Below are 19,732 nucleotides of genomic sequence, written 5' to 3' on the forward strand. Positions count from 1 at the left end.
GAAAGATATATGCAAGTCAGGTTTAAGGAAGGTATGTGCCCTCCAGCCAGGATTTACCTCTGTGCTGCTTATTCCATCAGGAAAACTTGTTTTTTCTGAAGGGTTTGTCTCACCCTCAGAAAGTCTCTGACTTTCACCTGTGCACTAAATCCTTCAAGAAGAAATAAACACAAGGATCTATTTTTGTTTTAACTGCCTTTTTGTAAAGGAGGAAATTTCTTGTTGCTGCCCTCAAGTCTTTTTGCACTGAAGGCTTCTTGCTGATTTTTGCAAGTTTTGGTATCTATTTGGTGGCACTGTTATGCTTGGCTGCTAGTGGTCTCAACTTGAAGGGCTATAGATACAGATGTCATCAGACTGTACAGTTGTCCTGTGAGCACTTCAGCAAAGACCTCCTTTCTGACAGGTACCTGTTGATTTATTTCAGCCCCTGTTTCTCAGTGCGCTGCTGGATCGAAGGGGTGTAAGCTTATGGTCCCAGACAGGGTCCAGAATGGACAAGGGACCAGAGGACTTTCTCTTAGACCACTTTTCAGCACAAAAAGTTCAGTATAGTAAGTCTCTACAGAGATATCAAAGGTGGCTGCAAGGGACAAAGGATTTGTAGGCTCTGGTTTAGCCCCCTCAGGATGGAAGAGCAGCAGTCTGTCTCCTGAGGTGATACAGAGCTGCCAAGAACTATAATTTTCACTATAGCTTTATTTTAATCTACTGTATTGCAAAGTAACAAGAGCGGCAGTGTCTTATTAATTCTTTCACATCCTTTATCCAGACCAGATAGCACTGTACCATCACAAGGGGTGGGATTGTGGAACCACAGTGAGGCCCCTGCTTAGAGTGGACTACATAGCATAGGGTTCTGCATATGTTTGGTTAGACTGACCTGCCAGACTTGGTCTTTTCACGTAGAAACTTTGCCCATCTGGGTTGCTTGAAACAGTTCTGCCATAAGGCACTGATTCCAATTAAATTGCCATTAATAGCTGCAATAACGTCTGCTTGTGATTGTACACACCTTGATTAGGTGCACTAGCCTTTCACGTCAGCTTTGCATTAATACCAGAAAAGCCACAGAGATGTGAAGAAGTGATACAAGCAGCAAAGAGAAAACCAAAAAGAGAAAACTATTCATGCTGTCTGGCAGTTTCTTAGCAGAGAGTTCCAGGCCAGGGAGACTTTTCTTAGCTACTTTCAGCTTCTATTTATTCCAACTGTGTCCTGCACAGCTGAGTAGCCATAGGATGAGCGCTGTGGGTGAGAAATGCACAGTGCTGACAGTATTTTCATTCAACATTCATTTTCGAAACGTATAGGGATGGGAGGATGGAGCTATGAAGAACAAACCTAAAAAAAGCCAACATGCATTATTTGGGACAAACGGGCATTATTATAGGTCCTGAAGGTGCTATAAAACTAATGGATTACAGGCTCAGCATCTCTGGGATTTGAGCTGACTGGCTTCCACTGTGCTTCCATTGTGTCAGCTCCCCCACTTTTCATTGCTTTTTTGCTGGAAACATTGCACTGCAGCACAAGTGAAGTAAGCAGGTCCTAACTAGATCCAACAGCTGCCTTTTGTTGCTGCTGTGGAAACAGCTGTAAGGGAGTAATATAACCACTCTTCTGTTACCAGTCAGCTGCATGCCATAAGCACCTTTCTTGGATGCAGGGGATCCTGAGGCAGCTCCTGTGGTGATGTAGATGCTAACCAGGTCCATAGCATCCTACTTTGTGACTCATTTGACAAACTAAGTACTTGTTGTACTTTCCCATGAGCATAAAGTTGACTGCATGGATATTTTGCACTACTTTTTTATGAGATTCACATTTAATTTTTATGCAGGGAGAGTCTTTGCTCTGGTTCCTGTAGTAGAAGGAATGATTTCTCAGCTATTTGATCTCTTTCTCATCTTTTGTGCAGTAAAACTTAACTATGATGTCAGTCAGCTTAAAATTCAAGTACTTGCAATTAGGATGTGTTAATTTTTTCTTTTCCTTTTTCAGAAATAAGTTTTGAACAGGTGATAGGGGTTGTTTTTACAATAATAATGATAATAATAATAAAAAGGAGGAAGAACCCCACTTGGACTTTCATCAGTTCTGTATTTTTCTATCTGAGGTTATTGATTTAAAGCCAGGTTTGATGGAAGAATACCTAAGTCATAGGGAAAAAAAAAAAACAAAATCATAAAAAAATTTATCATCACATCATGGACTGTAATGGGTAATGGGTAGAGCACTTTCTGAGTGTACTTGGAATAGGACTGGAGGTTGTTCTAAAAGATATGAAGTATGTGAATGCTGAGCATCGTCGTTAAGAAGTACAGTTTCCTGAGCTTTAGCTCATGATTTTAATGTCTGTCCTTGTTCACAACAGTTATCTTGTTTGAATCTCAATTCCTCGCCTATGAAGTCAACTCATTAACCTGAAGTGCTTCAAAGTCCCACTGTGGAAAGGGTTCTGATAATACGTTTTTCTGCTAAGGCCAGACAGAGCATGACACTGTGCTTCACTGTTTAAACATTGTGTTTGATGGAGTACATTTGCTTCAGAAAATTCAACTAAGGATCACAAAATCCGAATGTTCAAAACATTTATTGGCTTGGGAAGGGCAAGCACACATCATGCCAGGTGTACAGACAGGTACTGCAGGAGATGGATCAAAGAGAGGTCCATTACTGATCAGTCAGAGATGTGAGGGGTAATGTTAAATATCTGCTGGGAAAAAATAGATAAATGCATAAATATAAGAAACTACATGAGAAACAAAGAACAACTGCTACCTGTGTAAGTTTCTATGCTGAATGTCTTGAGTTATATTTCATTTACTCTGCATTTTTATATCTTAGGTTCAGATTCAGCGGTCGTATTCTTGGCCTTGCTCTCATTCATCAGTACCTTCTTGATGCTTTCTTCACAAGGCCGTTCTACAAAGCACTGTTAAGACTGTAAGTATAAGCATACAGCTGTGCAGAAACAATGCAGAAGCAGTGATTTAGCAGTGGATATTACAGAAACACAGAGTTGCTTCAAGCACTCTGACCTTCAATGGCTTTCTGTTGTTTCATGGTTTGTTCATGATAGATAACAAAGTCATCTTAATATTTCTTGACTTTCTCCAAAAATTTGCCCTTGGTAGATGCTGCCTGTGCTGTTATAAGTGGGTAGTAAGTAAGATGTTTGAGAATATGCCTTTGAAAGTACTCACCCATAATTTCAAAGCTTAATATTGATTAAAAGTTATCAAAGCAATTAAAATATATGGAAAACTGAAAATCATCTTTGATAGAACAAATATCATTATTTCTTCTTAAGAAAAAAAGGGGAGAAGCATATTAAGAAAGATACATGATTTCTCACTGGTGGGGTAGTTTTTCACAACTTGGGCTAAATTAGGAATGCTAATGCAGATGGAAACAGTGAGTGTTTCTTTTTGGTCTTCTACTGTCTTTTACATTAACAAGCAGAAGCTACTAGTAATACATTATCTTCATTGTCAATTCTGTAAGGTTTATAAGGTTCACTTTAATTGATAATCTGTCTCTCTTTAATAGACTGCGGGAAGAGAATGTACATAAAATTTGCAGCACTAACAAGTAGTAAGTCAAGACTATAATTGAGTGACAAAGACCACACTAAAGTATAGCTGAAATAGAATGAGTCCAAATCAGGAAAGATATTTTAATTAAGAGTCTATAGAGATCTTTAACATGCATTTTGTTTTATATTTTTTCAACAGTTAGTATTGCTGGGCTCCAAACAATCATATTTATATTGTATCTGAGCTAGTATGAAAAGAGAATAAAACCTAGAGTGCTCCTGCATCCTTCTTGCCCCCTTAGGGTTTGAAACTAAATTGCCTGTAACATACATGTGCCTTTTCAATCAGCAAACCTGGCTCCTTGCTAGCAAAAAATTTAGATGCCTGGTGTGCCTTATGTCAGTCTGTGAGCTCTCTTTTGAGATAATGGATACAGGGAAGCATCCAGGCACAACATGGTGGGGCCTATTGGGGCTGAAGGTAAGTGTGTGTGTGAAGGTATGCTCTGAAGTGCATGATATCTTGAAGATGCACATAAAATTGGACCCCCAAGGGTGCCTTCCAACAGCAAACAATACAGGCAGCCAACAGAATTGGCCTTGAGCCCAGCCATGCAGACAGTGCAGAACTACTTTAAGAGGGTTTGTGTTTCTTAACACACCAAAAACAAACAAAAAAACCCACCAGCCTTATGTTGGATCTTTGTCATAAGTTTACTTTCTTACTAGTAAGTATTCCTACAATAGTTGTGGGTTCATATATTCACCTTCATCTTTTTTCTTGCCTCACAACCAGGCCATGTGATTTAAGTGACTTAGAGTACCTGGATGAAGAGTTCCATCAAAGCTTGCAGTGGATGAAAGATAACAACATCACAGATATCCTGGATCTCACCTTCACAGTGAACGAGGAGGTGTTTGGACAGGTGAGCACAGCTATGCAAAACATCTGAAAAGCAAATTTTAAGCTGACAAAGTTGAGCATGATGAACATCTTTATGTTGGACTAGATTATTTAGCCTTTCAATAACATTTTCTTCTCCTGCCTTCTGTTTCTTTCAAGCCACCTGTTTTAATGCAGATGTTTATTCTTAGGGTCTGTAATATAAAATACCAGCCACAGCCTCCCTACAGGCCTGTTGAGCCACACACTCATGAACATGAGGAATTGTCTGAAGTAGAGTGCAGCTCTTCTCTCCGGATTGTAGTTCACACAGACTGTGGCATTCAGTGCATTCAGTAAGGTGACTTAAAGCTGATGTGACTGAAAAGGGGGGGGTCAAAAGGGAAGAAAAGTATTTGGCGGGTCGTATAAGGCATGGCAACTCTTACCATTATTTTGTCTAATATATTCCTGTTAGCTTCACTGTCTCTCATCTACTTGCACCTGCTTATCATTTTGCTGTGTACAAGTTGTTATGCTTTTTACCATTCAGCTTTACGTTAGTCAGACAATTCCCTTTAATCAAGCTGATCTGGATATCTACAACTTTAAATAGGAAACAGTGCTGACTTCAGTGCACTCTGGTGACCAGGACACTCCTGTGGGTTTCTTTGGCTTGCACTGAAGCCTTGGTGCCTTTGCTGTTGTAACCTATACAGGATTGGAATTGTCTCTAAAAAGTCTTGACAAGACTCAAAGCAATATCAAGTGGAAAATCTCCCAGTACATGCTGAAAGCTAGAGAGGCAGAAGAGCCATGCATGCCAGATAATGTAGAATCTCAAGAGAAGGAAGTTAACTCCTGTAAGGTATAGAGATGCAGTGTCAAAGAGAATGGAGAGATCAGGTGGAAAATACAGACCAGTGGCTTAGCTTTCAGAAGAAAAGCTGACAGGAGTTAGTGCAGAGTGAAGGCGTACAGAGTGAAGGCATGCAGAGCAGGGAGAGAATTAGATTTGTTTTGGAGTAAACTTTTGAGCTGTGAGTCTGAAAGTAATAAATCAGGCAAGACTTCAGGGGATATTTTCAAAACCAAAGTTAGTCTGCCTGTTGTACAAGGGAATGAAGAATCAACAGAATCAAGAACAGACGAAATAAAAGGGATGGGGCAGAAGAATTGAAGCAAGAATCCCTTATGGGAAAGATTAACATTGTTTTTCATAGACTTAAATGTAGGGAGTTCTCCTCTCAAAAGCTGAGAGTTTGCATGATATTCAATTGACAGTACAGCCATTTTCCTGGAAGGTGTGCCTATGTAAGACTAATAAAAGAAAACAAACAGAAACATGCAGACATATTCACAAAGACAAATGAGAAAAGTTTGTATTTGCATTGGAAGACTACAAAGATGATTAAGAATCTCAGCTTGAGTTGCCCTAATACATCTGAAGATGTGTATTCAGTACACCAAGTATTTGTTGTGCACTCTCCAAAGAAAAGAGCTAGGCAATTACGTAGATGTCTGCTGTGGAAGATAGGAGATGAGTCCAAAAAGAACAGAAATAAAATTGCAATTTGTTATAGATACTGTGATAATAGAGCAAAAGAACACAAAATATTTTGATGCCAGTTCACATTCTGTCTAGTACTTTATTTCATATATGTACTAGACACTGAACTTGCTAGAACTAATAGCGGGGGAAAAAATGATTCTCATAGTGAATTATGATTGTGAGAATCCAAGAGTCCTAACTGAAGGTGAGAACTTCTCCCTTATGAAATTTGCTGAATGCTGACAGCAAAATACCCAAGAAATCTCGAGCACATTTTTTTCTCACAGATGGATCGCAGTTGGAATTCTTGCATGCCAGGAGTATCTGACCACTTAAATGCCATCTGCAAATTTCTTTGCTATGCACAATGGGAGTTCTGCTAATATTTGGGATGCTGGATTTCAAGAGTTGGGTAAGGGAAACAAGAAATAGTGGCTCTTTGAATAGCAGTGTTGCAGATGGATCACAGGCTTTTTGTCCTGTTTGCACAATGAGTTCATTATTGACAAGTCACTATTTCCTTCATAGTTTCTTTCTTGTGCATCTCTGACTTGTGTATTTAGATTTTGATCCTTGGGGCTAAATCTTGTTTCTTGATACTTTTTTTTTATTATTATTATAATGTACTATGAGAATCTCAAGCCCTCTTCCATACTGGTGCCTGGAGCAAACATAGGGTATCAGTGCAAGCATCCCACACTTTTATTTATGGGTACTGGATGCCAGTTTGAGAGTTTTGCTGATTAGACTAAGAGAGGTGACAGTTACCTGTGATTTAAGGTACTTTCCCAAGCTTTTACCCTGTAGAAAGTGTTCTACCAGGTTTGTCTCCAAGCCCTATATGTGGATACACTAGCAATTGTTCTGGTCAGGTTAAAGAAGTGGGTTAAATTTGTTATAGTGTTTCCTTGCTGCTCTAAATGTGCTGCTCCTAATTCTAGCTCACAGCTGTGGCTAATACCTCCAAGAAAAAAAAAAAAAAAAAAAAGAAAAAAAAAAAGTGGGGGAAATCCACTGTCATTGATCTGCTGTTTCCAAGTCTAGATAAATAATTATATTTGAAATTATATGAATAAGCTAAAGAAATCATGAGTATGTCTAGGTATTTATGGGAAACCTTGAAAGGAAATCCAGAGGAACTGGATTTATGGTCATGCTTAAAGTTAGACGACATGAATTCATTATTGATTTTAACCAATGCAATCTAGGAAAGTACAGCATAGTATCTGAATGATGCAGCTTTGCTTGTGGAATGGTGAGTAGTGATTTACATTTGGGAATTTAGCCTGAACCAGCTGAGAATTCCTAACTCATTACATCCAACCTTACTTGTTCTTGTTTCTCTGCAAAGCTACATATTAGATGACTCACTGAATGTTCCTGTAATTCACAATTTTCTACATGTCCTTCCAGCAAAATGATGTAAATACTAAGTATACTCTGCATGCTCTCTATTGAGCTAACAAATAGATAATAATGTAAATAGTGCAAGTAATGAGAATGTATTCATGCAACTCATTTAATACCTGTGCTAGACGTCATTGTTATAGGAGCAGAAAACTGAAGATGAGAGCAAAATGTTCTTCCTTTAAAGTCCACTGGATTCAATGTGAAAATAATTACAGAATAAATAATATATCCTATCACATGCGAGAAGTAGTATATTCTTTTTAGGTACTATCTTGATTGATTCCTTAAATCACTTCTCAAGCCTTAGTAACCCAAGCCAACTAAATTAACCATTATAATGCAATGCAAATCTGTTAAAAATGGTTACAGTACATGCTGGTTGCCATTTTCTTACTCCTATAAATAGCTTAGGTAACTTCTCAGGTTTGGATGTCTGATGTAAAACTCTGAATGCCACAGTGACTGTATTTCTCATCTGTGTGAGGTGCTATCCACTGTCAGTTCTTGTTTAGGTAGTATATTGGAACTATTTATTTTGTGGGAATTTTCTTGGCTTTTGGCATTTTTGAGTTAACATCTATTCTACATCAATTAGGTGTAAGTGTAACACTTGTTGCTTAAGAGGGTCTGTCACAAGTAGTTACACAGCACTTCCAGTTGGAAAAACGGTCTGCCAAGTTCCAACAGTGGAATTGTCTCCATCCTGTTGTTTCCAGTACTACTGCTTGGGTAGCCTGCATCATTAGCAAGCTGGCAGGAATATCTCCCTCTTGGGAGCAAGTGGGAGAGAAGGAGATTAAAAGATTGACCAGAATGGCATATTCCTCATATCTAATAAATTGTGCCCTCAGAATCAATTTTTGCTTGTACAGTTTAGAGTCACCTACACATCAGTCCAGCTTCATCTGGGGATAAGGCTAGGGCTAGGGCTGAGAGAGGAACAGAGGTCAGAAAGCTATATGTAACTTCTGAAAGTTTCCCATTTTGCTAAATATTTATGCGATAAACCAAAAGTTTTGAATCACTCTATGCATGTGCTGCAGGAGTGCTTGGGGAGTGGAGGTGAGTGCCCATCATTATTGCTCTTCTTTCTATTGCAAAAGGACAAGAGATCAGGGGATAGAACTAGAAATATGGCTGTTACATTTTTCACCTTTGTTTTCAAAGTACACCTTAAATTTAAAACACAGTGTGATCCATGCATTGTTATTCCACTGCTCATCTTTGTTCTGTAGGTGACAGAGAGAGAGTTGAAATCTGGAGGGGCAAATACAGCAGTGACAGAAAAGAACAAAAAAGAGTACATCGAGAGAATGGTTAAATGGCGAGTGGAACGAGGAGTTGTTCAACAAACAGAGGCCCTGGTCCGTGGCTTCTATGAAGTAAGTGACAGCAATCACTGTCTTCCTTTCATCAACTGAGTGAGGCAGCACCTTGGTTAAACTATGTTTCATCAATACCCTCAAAAGTAACAAAAACACACAAATGGCGTGGAATCGGAGTGCCTGGATCTGTAGCAGAATCACTTCAGTGAGGAGCTGATGTGACTGCATTTTTAGGGACCCAGTACGGTAAAGTTAGTCCTGGGATGCAGTCAACTGACCTGGATCAAAGGACATCCTTGTGGCAGAGCTGTTACAAGGACTATCAAAGATGGGATGAAAACCTGCTGCTTTGCTAGCCCCTACAGGTAGCTACCTATTCATATCCCATGCTAATCACATTCAACCATGTATCTTTCTGCTATGTAAGCAGAAGTTGAGGGATATCTTCGAGGGATATCTCACAGAGGAAAATAAACCAGAAGAGTAGGATCTCTGGAACAGCACATACTGAATACACAGAACAGTAACAATAACTGATCTCTCTGAGCAGTCATGCGCTGAAGTTTACTGAAAGTGGAAGCCGGTGATGGTGTCTTTATAGCTCTATAGAGTTGGTCAGCCCTAAGGCCACTGTACAAAATTGTAAACAAAGTCCAGTACAAAACAAATTTTTCATATTACAGATCTAGTGCACATTTGACCATCAAAATCATTCATCAGAATCAATGTCAACAATGAAGACTGTGTCTTGCTACTTACTGCCTCATTCAGGTCAAATATGTATTGTCATTGCTTGCAGATCAAAACATCAGCAGACCTGTACAGATTTATCAGCAGAGGAGTGAAAGTTAGCCATCAGCAGGCAGACTTCAGTGGCCAGCACTTGAAGAACTGGCCATTGGAGCCCTGGGTCTAAGAGGCATTTCATCCGCTTTATTTCCAGTCTGAAACTGTGCTTACAAGTGTTTTATGTTCCAGGTTGTAGACTCCAGGCTTGTCTCTGTTTTTGATGCCAGAGAACTGGAGCTGGTTATAGCTGGCACTGCAGAAATAGATCTCAATGACTGGCGTAACAACACGGAATATCGTGGAGGTAAACTGCCTGCTGATGCTTACTAATATTTTGAGTGTTTTCAGTCTAAAACATGAAAGATTTCATCCACTTTTTTCCGCCTGTCTTTACTGAAGGATATGCCCTGTTTTGTTCAGAAATTTTTTGTGAAAGTTAACTCATGAGAAAAAGTAAGTAAGACATGAGGTTTGAATTGACAGATGTAATAACACTGAAATTGCTTCTGCTACCCCGTCCAGATTTTATACACTCTCACTTTCTGCCAGCTTAACATGAGTTTTGACTTATAAGAACTGAAAAGGATTTGCAGTAGTAGGTCTAAAACTTACTCAGATGACTGTGAACAAACTCCTGGTTTCATTGAAAGTGATATAACAAGTCCTCTTGACTTCAGCAGGGAATGAGGCTCGTGAGTTGAATTCCTCTGCTCCCAATTACACTCCTGTGGAATACAGAACTTGCTTAGCCATTCCTTCAACCTATGTCAAGTTGAACTTTTTCCGTTTTCCTCTAATGCATGGTCTGCTTTTGCTTTAAATATTGAGCATGATTTATCCAGGCTCTCTTGGATGATGAATAAATGCAAAATCCATAACTTCTGCATCACAGAAAGGAAAGTCTTAGAGGTTTGTGTATCCCTCTCTGAAATACAAGCCTTAAGTCTTTGCTACTGACTGCCCAACTATTGTGTTACACTGAAATAAACAGCTAATCACTAATAATCCCCCAGGTTATTATCCTTATTATCCTCCTTTTTTATTTTCTTTCTTTCTTTTTTTTTTTTTTTTTTTTAGTTTAGCTATTGAAACAAAGCCTGGCTTTTTACAAGCACAAATCAAGGCACAGAGCCCTGCATGTGGGAGGTTTGCCAGGGAAGAGCTTGCAGCCCCAAACTCTTCTACATTGCGTTGGACACTTTTGCAATTCAAATGAATGTATTTGGGAACCAGAAATGATGTCACTAGAAGTTGAACTGTGTAGTGTATTACAACTGGTCTTTTATACCTTATATAGTAGCCCTGGTTCTTCCAAGGAGTTTGTAAGAAGCATACGTACACTAAGTATATATTTGAATTTTAGGATTTCAAGTGAGTTGGTCATATTACAGTATCCAGAGCCAAGACAAGATGGGGTTTATGAATTATCAGTAATCAAGAATGAGATATACTGCTAGGTCAGGAGATTTTCCATAGGAGATTTTCTACCCCAGGCTAGCTACACTAAAAGGTACGAATTTAATTTCTCTCTATCGCTTCGTGGTTTAGGTTACCATGATGGACACATTGTAATACGGTGGTTCTGGGCAGCAGTGGAGAGGTTTAACAATGAACAGAGACTCCGGTTGTTGCAGTTTGTTACTGGAACATCAAGTGTGCCATATGAGGGCTTTGCAGCTCTCCGAGGAAGCAATGGGCTTCGGCGCTTCTGTATAGAGAAATGGGGGAAAATAACCTCCCTTCCAAGGTATGTCCCAACTACAGTACAAAAACAGAGGTTCTGTGTAAGGCATGAGACTGTGCTTTGTTGCATTTGCCTGACTGAAATGATGAATCTCGAAGAACATCTTAAAAGAACAAAGAAATAATTATCAGTTTGTTCTGCATTTACATTCACAGATAACTCTTTTATTTTGTTATTTTTTTTACTGGCAGTTTCAGTTTAAACTACTTTGAGTCCTGAGAAGTGGCTAAGGTGAAGATATCCAGCTATCCAAACCTAACTACCTTATTTTGATTCTGTATCTGGTCCACTTCAGCAGCTGTCAGCTGATTCTGTTCTTTTTACTCCCAAAATACTAATAAAAATAATTGTGAAGCTGTAGAGCCGTGAAAGCCAGAATCTACTTCTGCATTTCAGTGAGAGAACTGGGTGTAATCCCTTCATTTGCTCTGATGGTTCCACTTTTTCATCATAAGGAAGCTTAGTGGAGGAACTTCAAACTGTGTGGTGATCACACTCAGTTTGGTACATCTAGTTCTGCCAACTAAAATCCAATGAGCTGTGATGTCATACAGTGTCCACAGACTTCCTAATGCTGTCCTATGGAGGAGTTGTCTTCCTTTCTAACAATGAAGGAACTGAGGCACCAAGAGGTGGTCTTACTTAAGGCTACCCAAGAGAGCTGTGGCACAGCTAGCAATAACACTGAGCTTTAAGCTCTGTTCATACCTGTAATCAGCAGCCATCCTTCCCTCTGAACAGAGTCACCTTTTCTTGAATGTCCTTACAGTTGCCTGAGGCTGTACCCAGTGTGATTACAGAGCATTTTTCATGGGTCTGCATTTCAGCACCTCTGAGATGAATTTGCTAAGTGAGTTTTTAACGTAACATTTGCCATCCTAAGGATTCTTTCCTCCTGCACTCCAAGATCCTCACTGTCTATATATAGGGGGTGTGCCGAGGGAGGTTCAAGTTGGATACTAGGAAAAATTTCTTCTCCAAAAATGTGGTCATATGCTGGAATGAGCTGCCCTGGGAGGTTGTTGAGACACCATTCCTCAAGGTGTTCAAGAAACATTTACATGTTGTACAAAGGAACATGGTATAATGGGGAAATATTGATGTCAGCTGGACGGTTGGACTAGGTGATCTTGGAGATCTTTCCCAACCTTGGTGATTCTATGATTCTGTGCGTCTTCTCACTTCTGCTCCAGAACGTGAAGTCTTTAGACAACTCCCCCTTATGTCTTGTCCCTGCACTTTGACAATGGAACATGCAACTGCCACTTGCTTATAGTGACCGTGATGCTTAGAGTGAGCCCCGTCCCTGGAGGTGTTCGAGGCCAGGCTGGATGGGGCCCTGGGCAGCCTGGTCTGGTATTAAATGTGGAGGTTGGTGGCCCTGCATGTGGCAGGGGGGTTGGAGATTCGTGATCCTTGAGGCCCCTTCCAACCCTGGCCATTCTGTGATTCTGTGATGTGATAGCACCTAAGACAGCCACACTGTTGCAACAGCAGTGTAGCAAACCCAGAAGAGATGCATGGTGCAAATTTTAGAATGCATTATTTTTCAAAGAATAACCACTAGCACATAACATGCAGAATGCCTCTTGAAAGCACTGTGGATAAACAAGACTTTTTTCAGGAAGGTTGAGAATCAAGTAACTCCATTCTAAATTTACTGGTGAATTTGTTCATCAGTACCAGTTATCTGACTTGAACCAGCTAACAGTGCTGCTATATACTCATACAAGAGTTAGATTATGCCAGTATTTTGTTTCTGGAGGCTGTCTGTACCAGCCACATTATTCCTGTCAATATTTATTTTAAGTTCATACACATAAGAAATCCTGGATCTCCAGACAGTGACTGACCCTAAAGCAGGTTCCTAATTCTGCTGGTGTAACCTTGCATTATGGATTCTTCCAAACTAATGTAGTGTATCAGATGAAATAGCACTGACTAGGTAAGAGGTTCAAGCCCTTGTTCTTCAAGGTTGGTTTTTACTCTCCCTATTTAATATGCAAAGGTTTATCCTTAAATAAAAGAGTTATATATTTTATTTCTTTTGAATGACTTGGATTTCTCTGGCTGATTGAGTAGGAATGAATGGGGATTCTTCCAGCTATAGCTTTTTCTGAAGCAGGAAGCATCTTCTTTCCTGGGACAGATTGGAGCTATAAATAGGATAAAAGGGAGCTCTGTGCAAACGTATTGCTTGTGAACTCTTGTTATTGTAAGGGATTAAAGGAAGTAACAAAGAAAAAAAGAATGCAAAAAGCTTAAAACCTTATGCACATAAATTTGTAGGGAGAATTCTTCAAAGGAGAGAAACAGCATAGCACTGTGAACCGTGAATGAGATTAAGGATCATAGAATCATAAAATTATTAAGGTTGGAAAAGACCTCTAAGATCACCTAGTCCATCCACCCACTTACCACCAATATTGACCACTAAACTATGTTCTTAAGTACCACATCTACCCTTTCCTTAAACACCTCCAGGGACACTGACTCCACCACATCCCTGGGAAACCTGTTCCAGTGCCTTAATGCTTTTTGGAGAAGAAATTCTTCCTAATATCCAACCTGAACCTCCTCTGATGCAACTTGAGGCCATTCCCTCCAGTCCTGTCACTATTTACACAGGAGAACAGGCTGACCCCCTCACAGCCTCCTTTAAGGTAGCCACAGAGAGCAATAAGGTCTCCCCTGAGCTTTCTCTTCTCCAGTCTGAACAATCTCAGCTTCTTCAGCCACTCCTCATAAGACTTGTGCTCCAAACCCTTTACCAGCTTCATTGCTTTTCTCTGGACACGCTTATATGGTTGGAGGCTTAATTAAGGGAAGAAAGACTTCTTTCACTGCAGTGTCTGCTGGTTGCACTGCTGATGTAATGTTTTCACCCCAAGATGTGCAGCAATCCCAGTACTACAAAACAGCAAGTGTCCCCTGGGTTATGCTTACTGTAATAGCTGCCACTGGGATCAGTAGGAAGTCAGCATTCAGAAGGAACTTAGCTCTTTGCAGATCCTTTGGAAGGGTTCTTCCACAGAAGTGATCACTACAAGTAAATCTTGTCATAGGGGAGAGAATGGATTTTTTTTCTGAGTTTCACTAAGCTAAGAATGACTAGAAGTCAACAGCTCTGCAAGACTGTTGCTTAAATGATATGAAGTGAGTGGATGATGATCAGTCAAGATGAATGTCCACGAGAAAGTAAACGTCAGTGTAGTGATTGTGGCTATGTCTGCACCACACAGTAGGACACATGACAACAGTGATGCTTTCACATTATCACAGAGTCACAGAGTGGCTGAAGAAGCTGGAAGGGACTTCTGATAATCATCTAGTCCAGCTTCCCTGCTCAAGTAGGGCCACCCAGAGCACATTAGCCAGGACTGTTTCCAGATGGCTGTTGAATGTCTCCAGGGAAGGAAACTACAGCCTCTATAGACAACCTGTGCCAGAGCTCAATCACTCGCATGGGAAACGTGTTTTTCCTCATGTTCAGTCAGAGCTTCATGTGTTTCAGTTTGTACCCACTGCCTCTTATCCTGGCACTGGGCACACTGAGAAGAGTCTGGCCCCATTCATTCGACACTCTCCCTTCACACTTACATGCATAACGTATAAGTCTCGTACAGGCTTTGGTCTCTGACAGCTGAATGTGTCATGTTGAGTACCAGACAGCAATAGCACTTTAGGCTTAGGGAACTTACAATGCACAGCCCACAGTCCTTCGTGACTTTGCTGCTTCCAGTTCTGGAGCCAGGCAGCTGAGCACCTCAGGAACAGCTTTCTGAATGGCATGCTCTTCCCATGGAGAACACATCCATAATGGATTACAAGAATCCTTCAGTTAATTAACTCCCGGTGGTTGATAAGTATTGACAATGGATTGTAGAAACAACTTATGCTGCCAGAGATTGCTGAGATAAACAAACAGTGCAGGGCTACTCATTTAATTTCAAGGGATATATTAAATAATCTTTATTAATGCTCACTTTTCACTAGCTCTCTTGTGTTCCTAGTTAATTTGTGCAAATTCTGCATTTATTGTGCGCTCTCTTTGGGAACAAGCAGCTAACAAATCTTCATTTAAGAGGTAAAAAAGGGATGGTAGAAGCTTTCCTAATTGAAGTTGTGTGATGCAGTGAAGAATACATGCCTCTGGCTATTTCAGTTGCTTTTAATAATTCACCATTGACAAAACTCCCCCTGAATCTACAAGTCTCAGGCCAGCCCATCTACCAGTATCATGTTTTTCATGCTTTGTGGGTGGCCTAAGAGATGATTAGCAGAGTTTTAAATAGTTTCTCTAATATAGCTTTTCTGCTTCAATTTTAAGAAAATGACATTGCAGTAAAGGTATTACACAGAAAAGCTAGAAGTAAAACAACTTCACAGCATCTAAAAATACTAGGGGTCAGAAGCTTAGACATTATTAGGTGTTGAAGCTGCATTTCCTTCTGTAGAGTTTTCTCGATTCCGATTTATCGGAGGGAGCAAGAAGGAATAGAAGTAGATCTAGCATCATGTAAAACTCCCAGCAGACTGAAAATAATTGTAATAATTTTAATGAAAGTGTGCCTGCCCCGTAGCCCCAATTGATGAATAAGCTCTATGTTTTTCTGTCAGCTGAAATGGATGAACCACTGGGATAGGGACACTGTCATTGCTTCGTATTTGTACAGAACCTCATGCAGTGAGTGAAGTGCTATCAGCATCTAATTGCTGCCACCAGTAAAGCTGCAGCAAGGTGACAGCACGTGCAGAACCCATTCCATGGCTTCCTTGGAAGGTGCTGCCAGGGGGGTAAATAGAATGATGGAACTGGGAAGAGAGTCCTAGTGTTGGCAACTTGCTCTGCTTTTGCCTTGTCTACTACAAATAAATCACACTTGCAGAGTTGTCTGACAGTTGACGTACAGGAACATTGTTAGCAGCCTTTCTTATTCTGTTAGCAGATCTCTGACTGGTCTTTTACTAGTCAGCTCTGCCTCATTATAAGCGCATTCTGAACGCATTCTTTCAGTATATTGGATCATATTATGTATGTCCACAGGCTCAAATCTTACTAGCTGCTCATGTTAGATGTACAACTGAGTTGCACTTTTTTTTTTTTTTTGGAGGGGGCAGTGGAAACTCAAGGCAACCAAAGTGATAGTGGGATTTTTTCTGTATCAGGGCCTAAATCCCAGCTTCTGAGTGACCTCTGACATTTTTCTACATGAAGATACCTGCAATATTTAATGCAGGGATAGCAGAGAATGACATTATGTTTATATTTAACTTGAGTCTTATATTTGAAATGTTCATTTTTATGTGCACATGTATTTCAGTACCTCAGACTTTTGGAGAATCACAGTTTTACTTTAATAGTTGAAATTTTTTTATCTCTCAAGTGAACTTGAGTGTTTTTAGTTTCAGTAGGAACTTGTTTTCTCAGTATTTGTTTCCTCTTGTATTTATTTGAATTAAACTTAACATGTAACATATTTTCCTTCTTCAGGGCACACACATGTTTCAACCGTTTGGATCTTCCACCTTACCCCTCATATTCTATGCTGTATGAAAAGCTGTTGACAGCTGTTGAAGAAACTAGTACCTTCGGACTTGAATGAGGGAGTTCAGGCAATTCTGGTGTTTTTCTGGTTGTTGATGTCATCTTTTCAACATCATTCAATATTGGTTTCCCATGTTTTTATTTTTGACAATAAAACAAAAAAGAATCAAGATTGACAAAGGCTATGCATGAAGAACTGCCACCCTCCAAGATCTAACCTTCATGCTTTCATCCTGTTTCCTATGGACTGCTAGTCTGTATGCAATAGAAAAACAACTGTCTCAAGGTTTCTGTATATCTCTACATACCTCCATTAATAACAATGAAAATACAAATGCAAGTTACACTACACTTGATCAAATGTTAGTAAATGTTTACTTCCACCTACGTTGATTAAAAAATAAAAAAAAATTTTAAAAAATAAAAATCAAGCATTCCAAGCTTTTATATACCCACATTTTCTAAATCAATTTGCAGCCCATCTTACTTCCTAACAGTTGAGCACAGTACTAGGAGCTGGTCAAATATATTCTTCATCCATTCTTCTTTTCTCTGTACATACTGTCCATCTCAGAGACACTTACGAACAAAACTGAAATTTTTGTATACGAACTCACATCAGTTGCATCAGCTGGACCTGGCCCAGATTCACGGTGCAGATAAGACCTTCAAAAACTTAAAAAACAACCTGTTTTTTATGCAAATCGTAACAGCGGTTGCTACAGTTGTTCCTTGCCAGTGCTGGAGAGAACTTGCACTTCAGAGATATGGGGAGGGGTATCTCTATTGTGATGTTCACCGCACCAGAAGCACAAGTTTGTGCACACTAAAGAAGGATATCTTATTATGTAGCATAAAGACCAGGCTTCCTTACCTTAGTACTGTATGCGGCAAGGAAAAGGGGAAATAAGGTGAATGTTCCACTCTTGTGAATACCCTTGGATTCTGTCTACCAGATCTTTGTTTTCTGATGTTTAAAATGCTCCTTTCCAAATGGAAGTTCGGACAATTCCATCGCCTGTGTCAGAAGCCATTTATTGTCTGTCAGACTGGGCTAATCTATGGTTGCTGGGGACAGGTTTTGGTTTTGTCATTTTTCTTTTCTTGTTCAGTGCAAATCTCCGTAACCTTGAGAGTGGTTGTAGAATGAAAGTTTTAGTCTAGGATCTATTGAATGAGAAGCTGCAGTGAATGGTGGTGCTAGTCAAGGATGAAGGGTACTGTAACTCTGTTATGGTTAAAATTTTGTTGTAGTTCCTCTTGGAGTCAACCCAAAAGTCCTCCGGCCATGACCAAACTTAAGAGCAATCTCTTATTACTTCAAGCAGAACCCACTTCAAATTGGTGTACTTTGCATTCCTACTCTGAAACCAGGGAAGAAAAGGAAAACAGCAGTAGGCTTGTTTTTGGAAGGATTTTGCTGAGGCTGTTACAGGAAACATAACTGCTCTGTTGTGTTCTACTTATTAAGATTTGCTGCCCTTGTTTTCCAAGACTGATCTCAAATTGAAAGTGTTTGTCTTAACTGGGAAAAGACAATAAGTATAATTACTTATGATGCTAAACATGTGAAAGGATGCATGAAATAGGAGGTGAGAAACTTGTGAAGGATGAGTGAAGATAAGAAAGAAGGAAACCTCATAGTATCCAGCAGTTCAGATGAAAAATTGTTACAGTTGTGTGCTAGCTGTGCTTCAGAGTGATTAAAATCAGATTACTTCAATGTCTGACATGTCTTATTCGCAGTTTTATCTCCAGACAAAAGAACTGAACCCTGCTTTCTCACATAATTTAATGGTGGCTGCACAAACTCATCGCACTTGAAAAACTGCCTTCTTAGATTTGTACCACTCTGCTTTGATTCTTAGGTTAGGAGACGTCTGAAAGGTGAGGGCACCCAAAGTATGTTTCTAGAGAGTAGGTATTATTAGTGATATAGAAAATATTTGGGATACTCATGTTGCCCCATTCATTCTATTTCTCTAATTTCTTCGGCCTCTTTTATAGTAATTTATTGCATGGCTTTTACTGAGAACGTATTTTAAAATACATGTTATTCATATTGAGTACAGTTGCGTAGGGATGCCTTAACTACATGTCACCTTTCTTATACCAGACACCAGAAATTATGCCTGTTATTTCCACAAAACTCGAGCATCTACTGCACGTGCTCAGCCCCACTGAGCTCGTCTTTACTCAGCAGAGTAAAGACGGAGTCTTTTTTTCTGAGAACATCTGTCACATGCACATGAACTACATAAGGGTGAGTCAAAGCGTAAGAGACCAAACATAATCTTCCAGTGCACATTATTTCTGCTTCTTCACCACTGGGCTCCAAAATTCAGTGAGGTCCTGATTTATTCCTACTCATATTAATGTAACAGAGTTATCTGTACTTTGTCTTCCAACAATAGAAGAAAAGGCAGATAAGTATCCAGTTGGTTTGGCAAAAGAGAACAGTGCATGCAGAGCTGTCTCATTGACATAGTAAAAGAAGTTAAAAAAAAAAAAAATTCTTTACAATGCTGTATAGTTAATTTTTTAAGTATTTAAAACTCTATTTTATTAAGAAAAGGTGTAACTATTTTTTGTAGCATAATAAAAGATATTTGTATTTCAGAGGCAGCATCAAAACCCACTGACTGAAAAACAAAAGCTTTCTCTTGAAGTTCTTTTTCACAACATATTCTGGCCCTCACCACACACTGAGCTCTAAATAAGGTGCCATGCATCTCCATGTTTGACAAATGCCATCTCAAGCAGCTTGTGTGTTCTTGCTCTAGAAAATATACCGCACAGCCTGCTACTTCCCATCAAAATCCTTAGTCCAAGCTAGCTGTCGAGTGCACAAGCTAGGAGTATTTTTAGAAGTTGTTATTTGTAGATGTTTGTGATGACATCAAAGTAACAAGATCATGCAAATTTTGTTGAAGGATTTTT

The 19,732-nt window shown here is 39.6% G+C and overlaps 1 protein-coding gene across 6 annotated transcripts in view; it reads left to right on the forward strand.

Annotated features, from left to right (window-relative positions):
• Positions 1-19,305, forward strand: part of HECW1 (HECT, C2 and WW domain containing E3 ubiquitin protein ligase 1) — a 237,126-nt gene extending 217,821 nt beyond the window's left edge. For all 6 annotated transcript variants that reach the window (XM_085226720.1, XM_085226721.1, XM_085226718.1 and 3 more), the window contains 6 exons: positions 2,851-2,949; positions 4,338-4,467; positions 8,622-8,768; positions 9,690-9,804; positions 11,049-11,247; positions 16,739-19,305. In XM_085226720.1, coding sequence (XP_085082846.1) covers positions 2,851-2,949; positions 4,338-4,467; positions 8,622-8,768; positions 9,690-9,804; positions 11,049-11,247; positions 16,739-16,850 — 802 coding nt within the window. In that variant the 3' untranslated portion in view covers positions 16,851-19,305. The remainder of the gene's footprint in view (positions 1-2,850; positions 2,950-4,337; positions 4,468-8,621; positions 8,769-9,689; positions 9,805-11,048; positions 11,248-16,738) is intronic.
• Positions 19,306-19,732: the final 427 nt, after the last annotated feature.

The sequence above is a fragment of the Meleagris gallopavo genome, chromosome 6 (genome assembly GCF_905368555.1).
Source record: "Meleagris gallopavo chromosome 6, MGAL_WU_HG_1.1, whole genome shotgun sequence".
Lineage (NCBI taxonomy): Eukaryota > Metazoa > Chordata > Aves > Galliformes > Phasianidae > Meleagris > Meleagris gallopavo.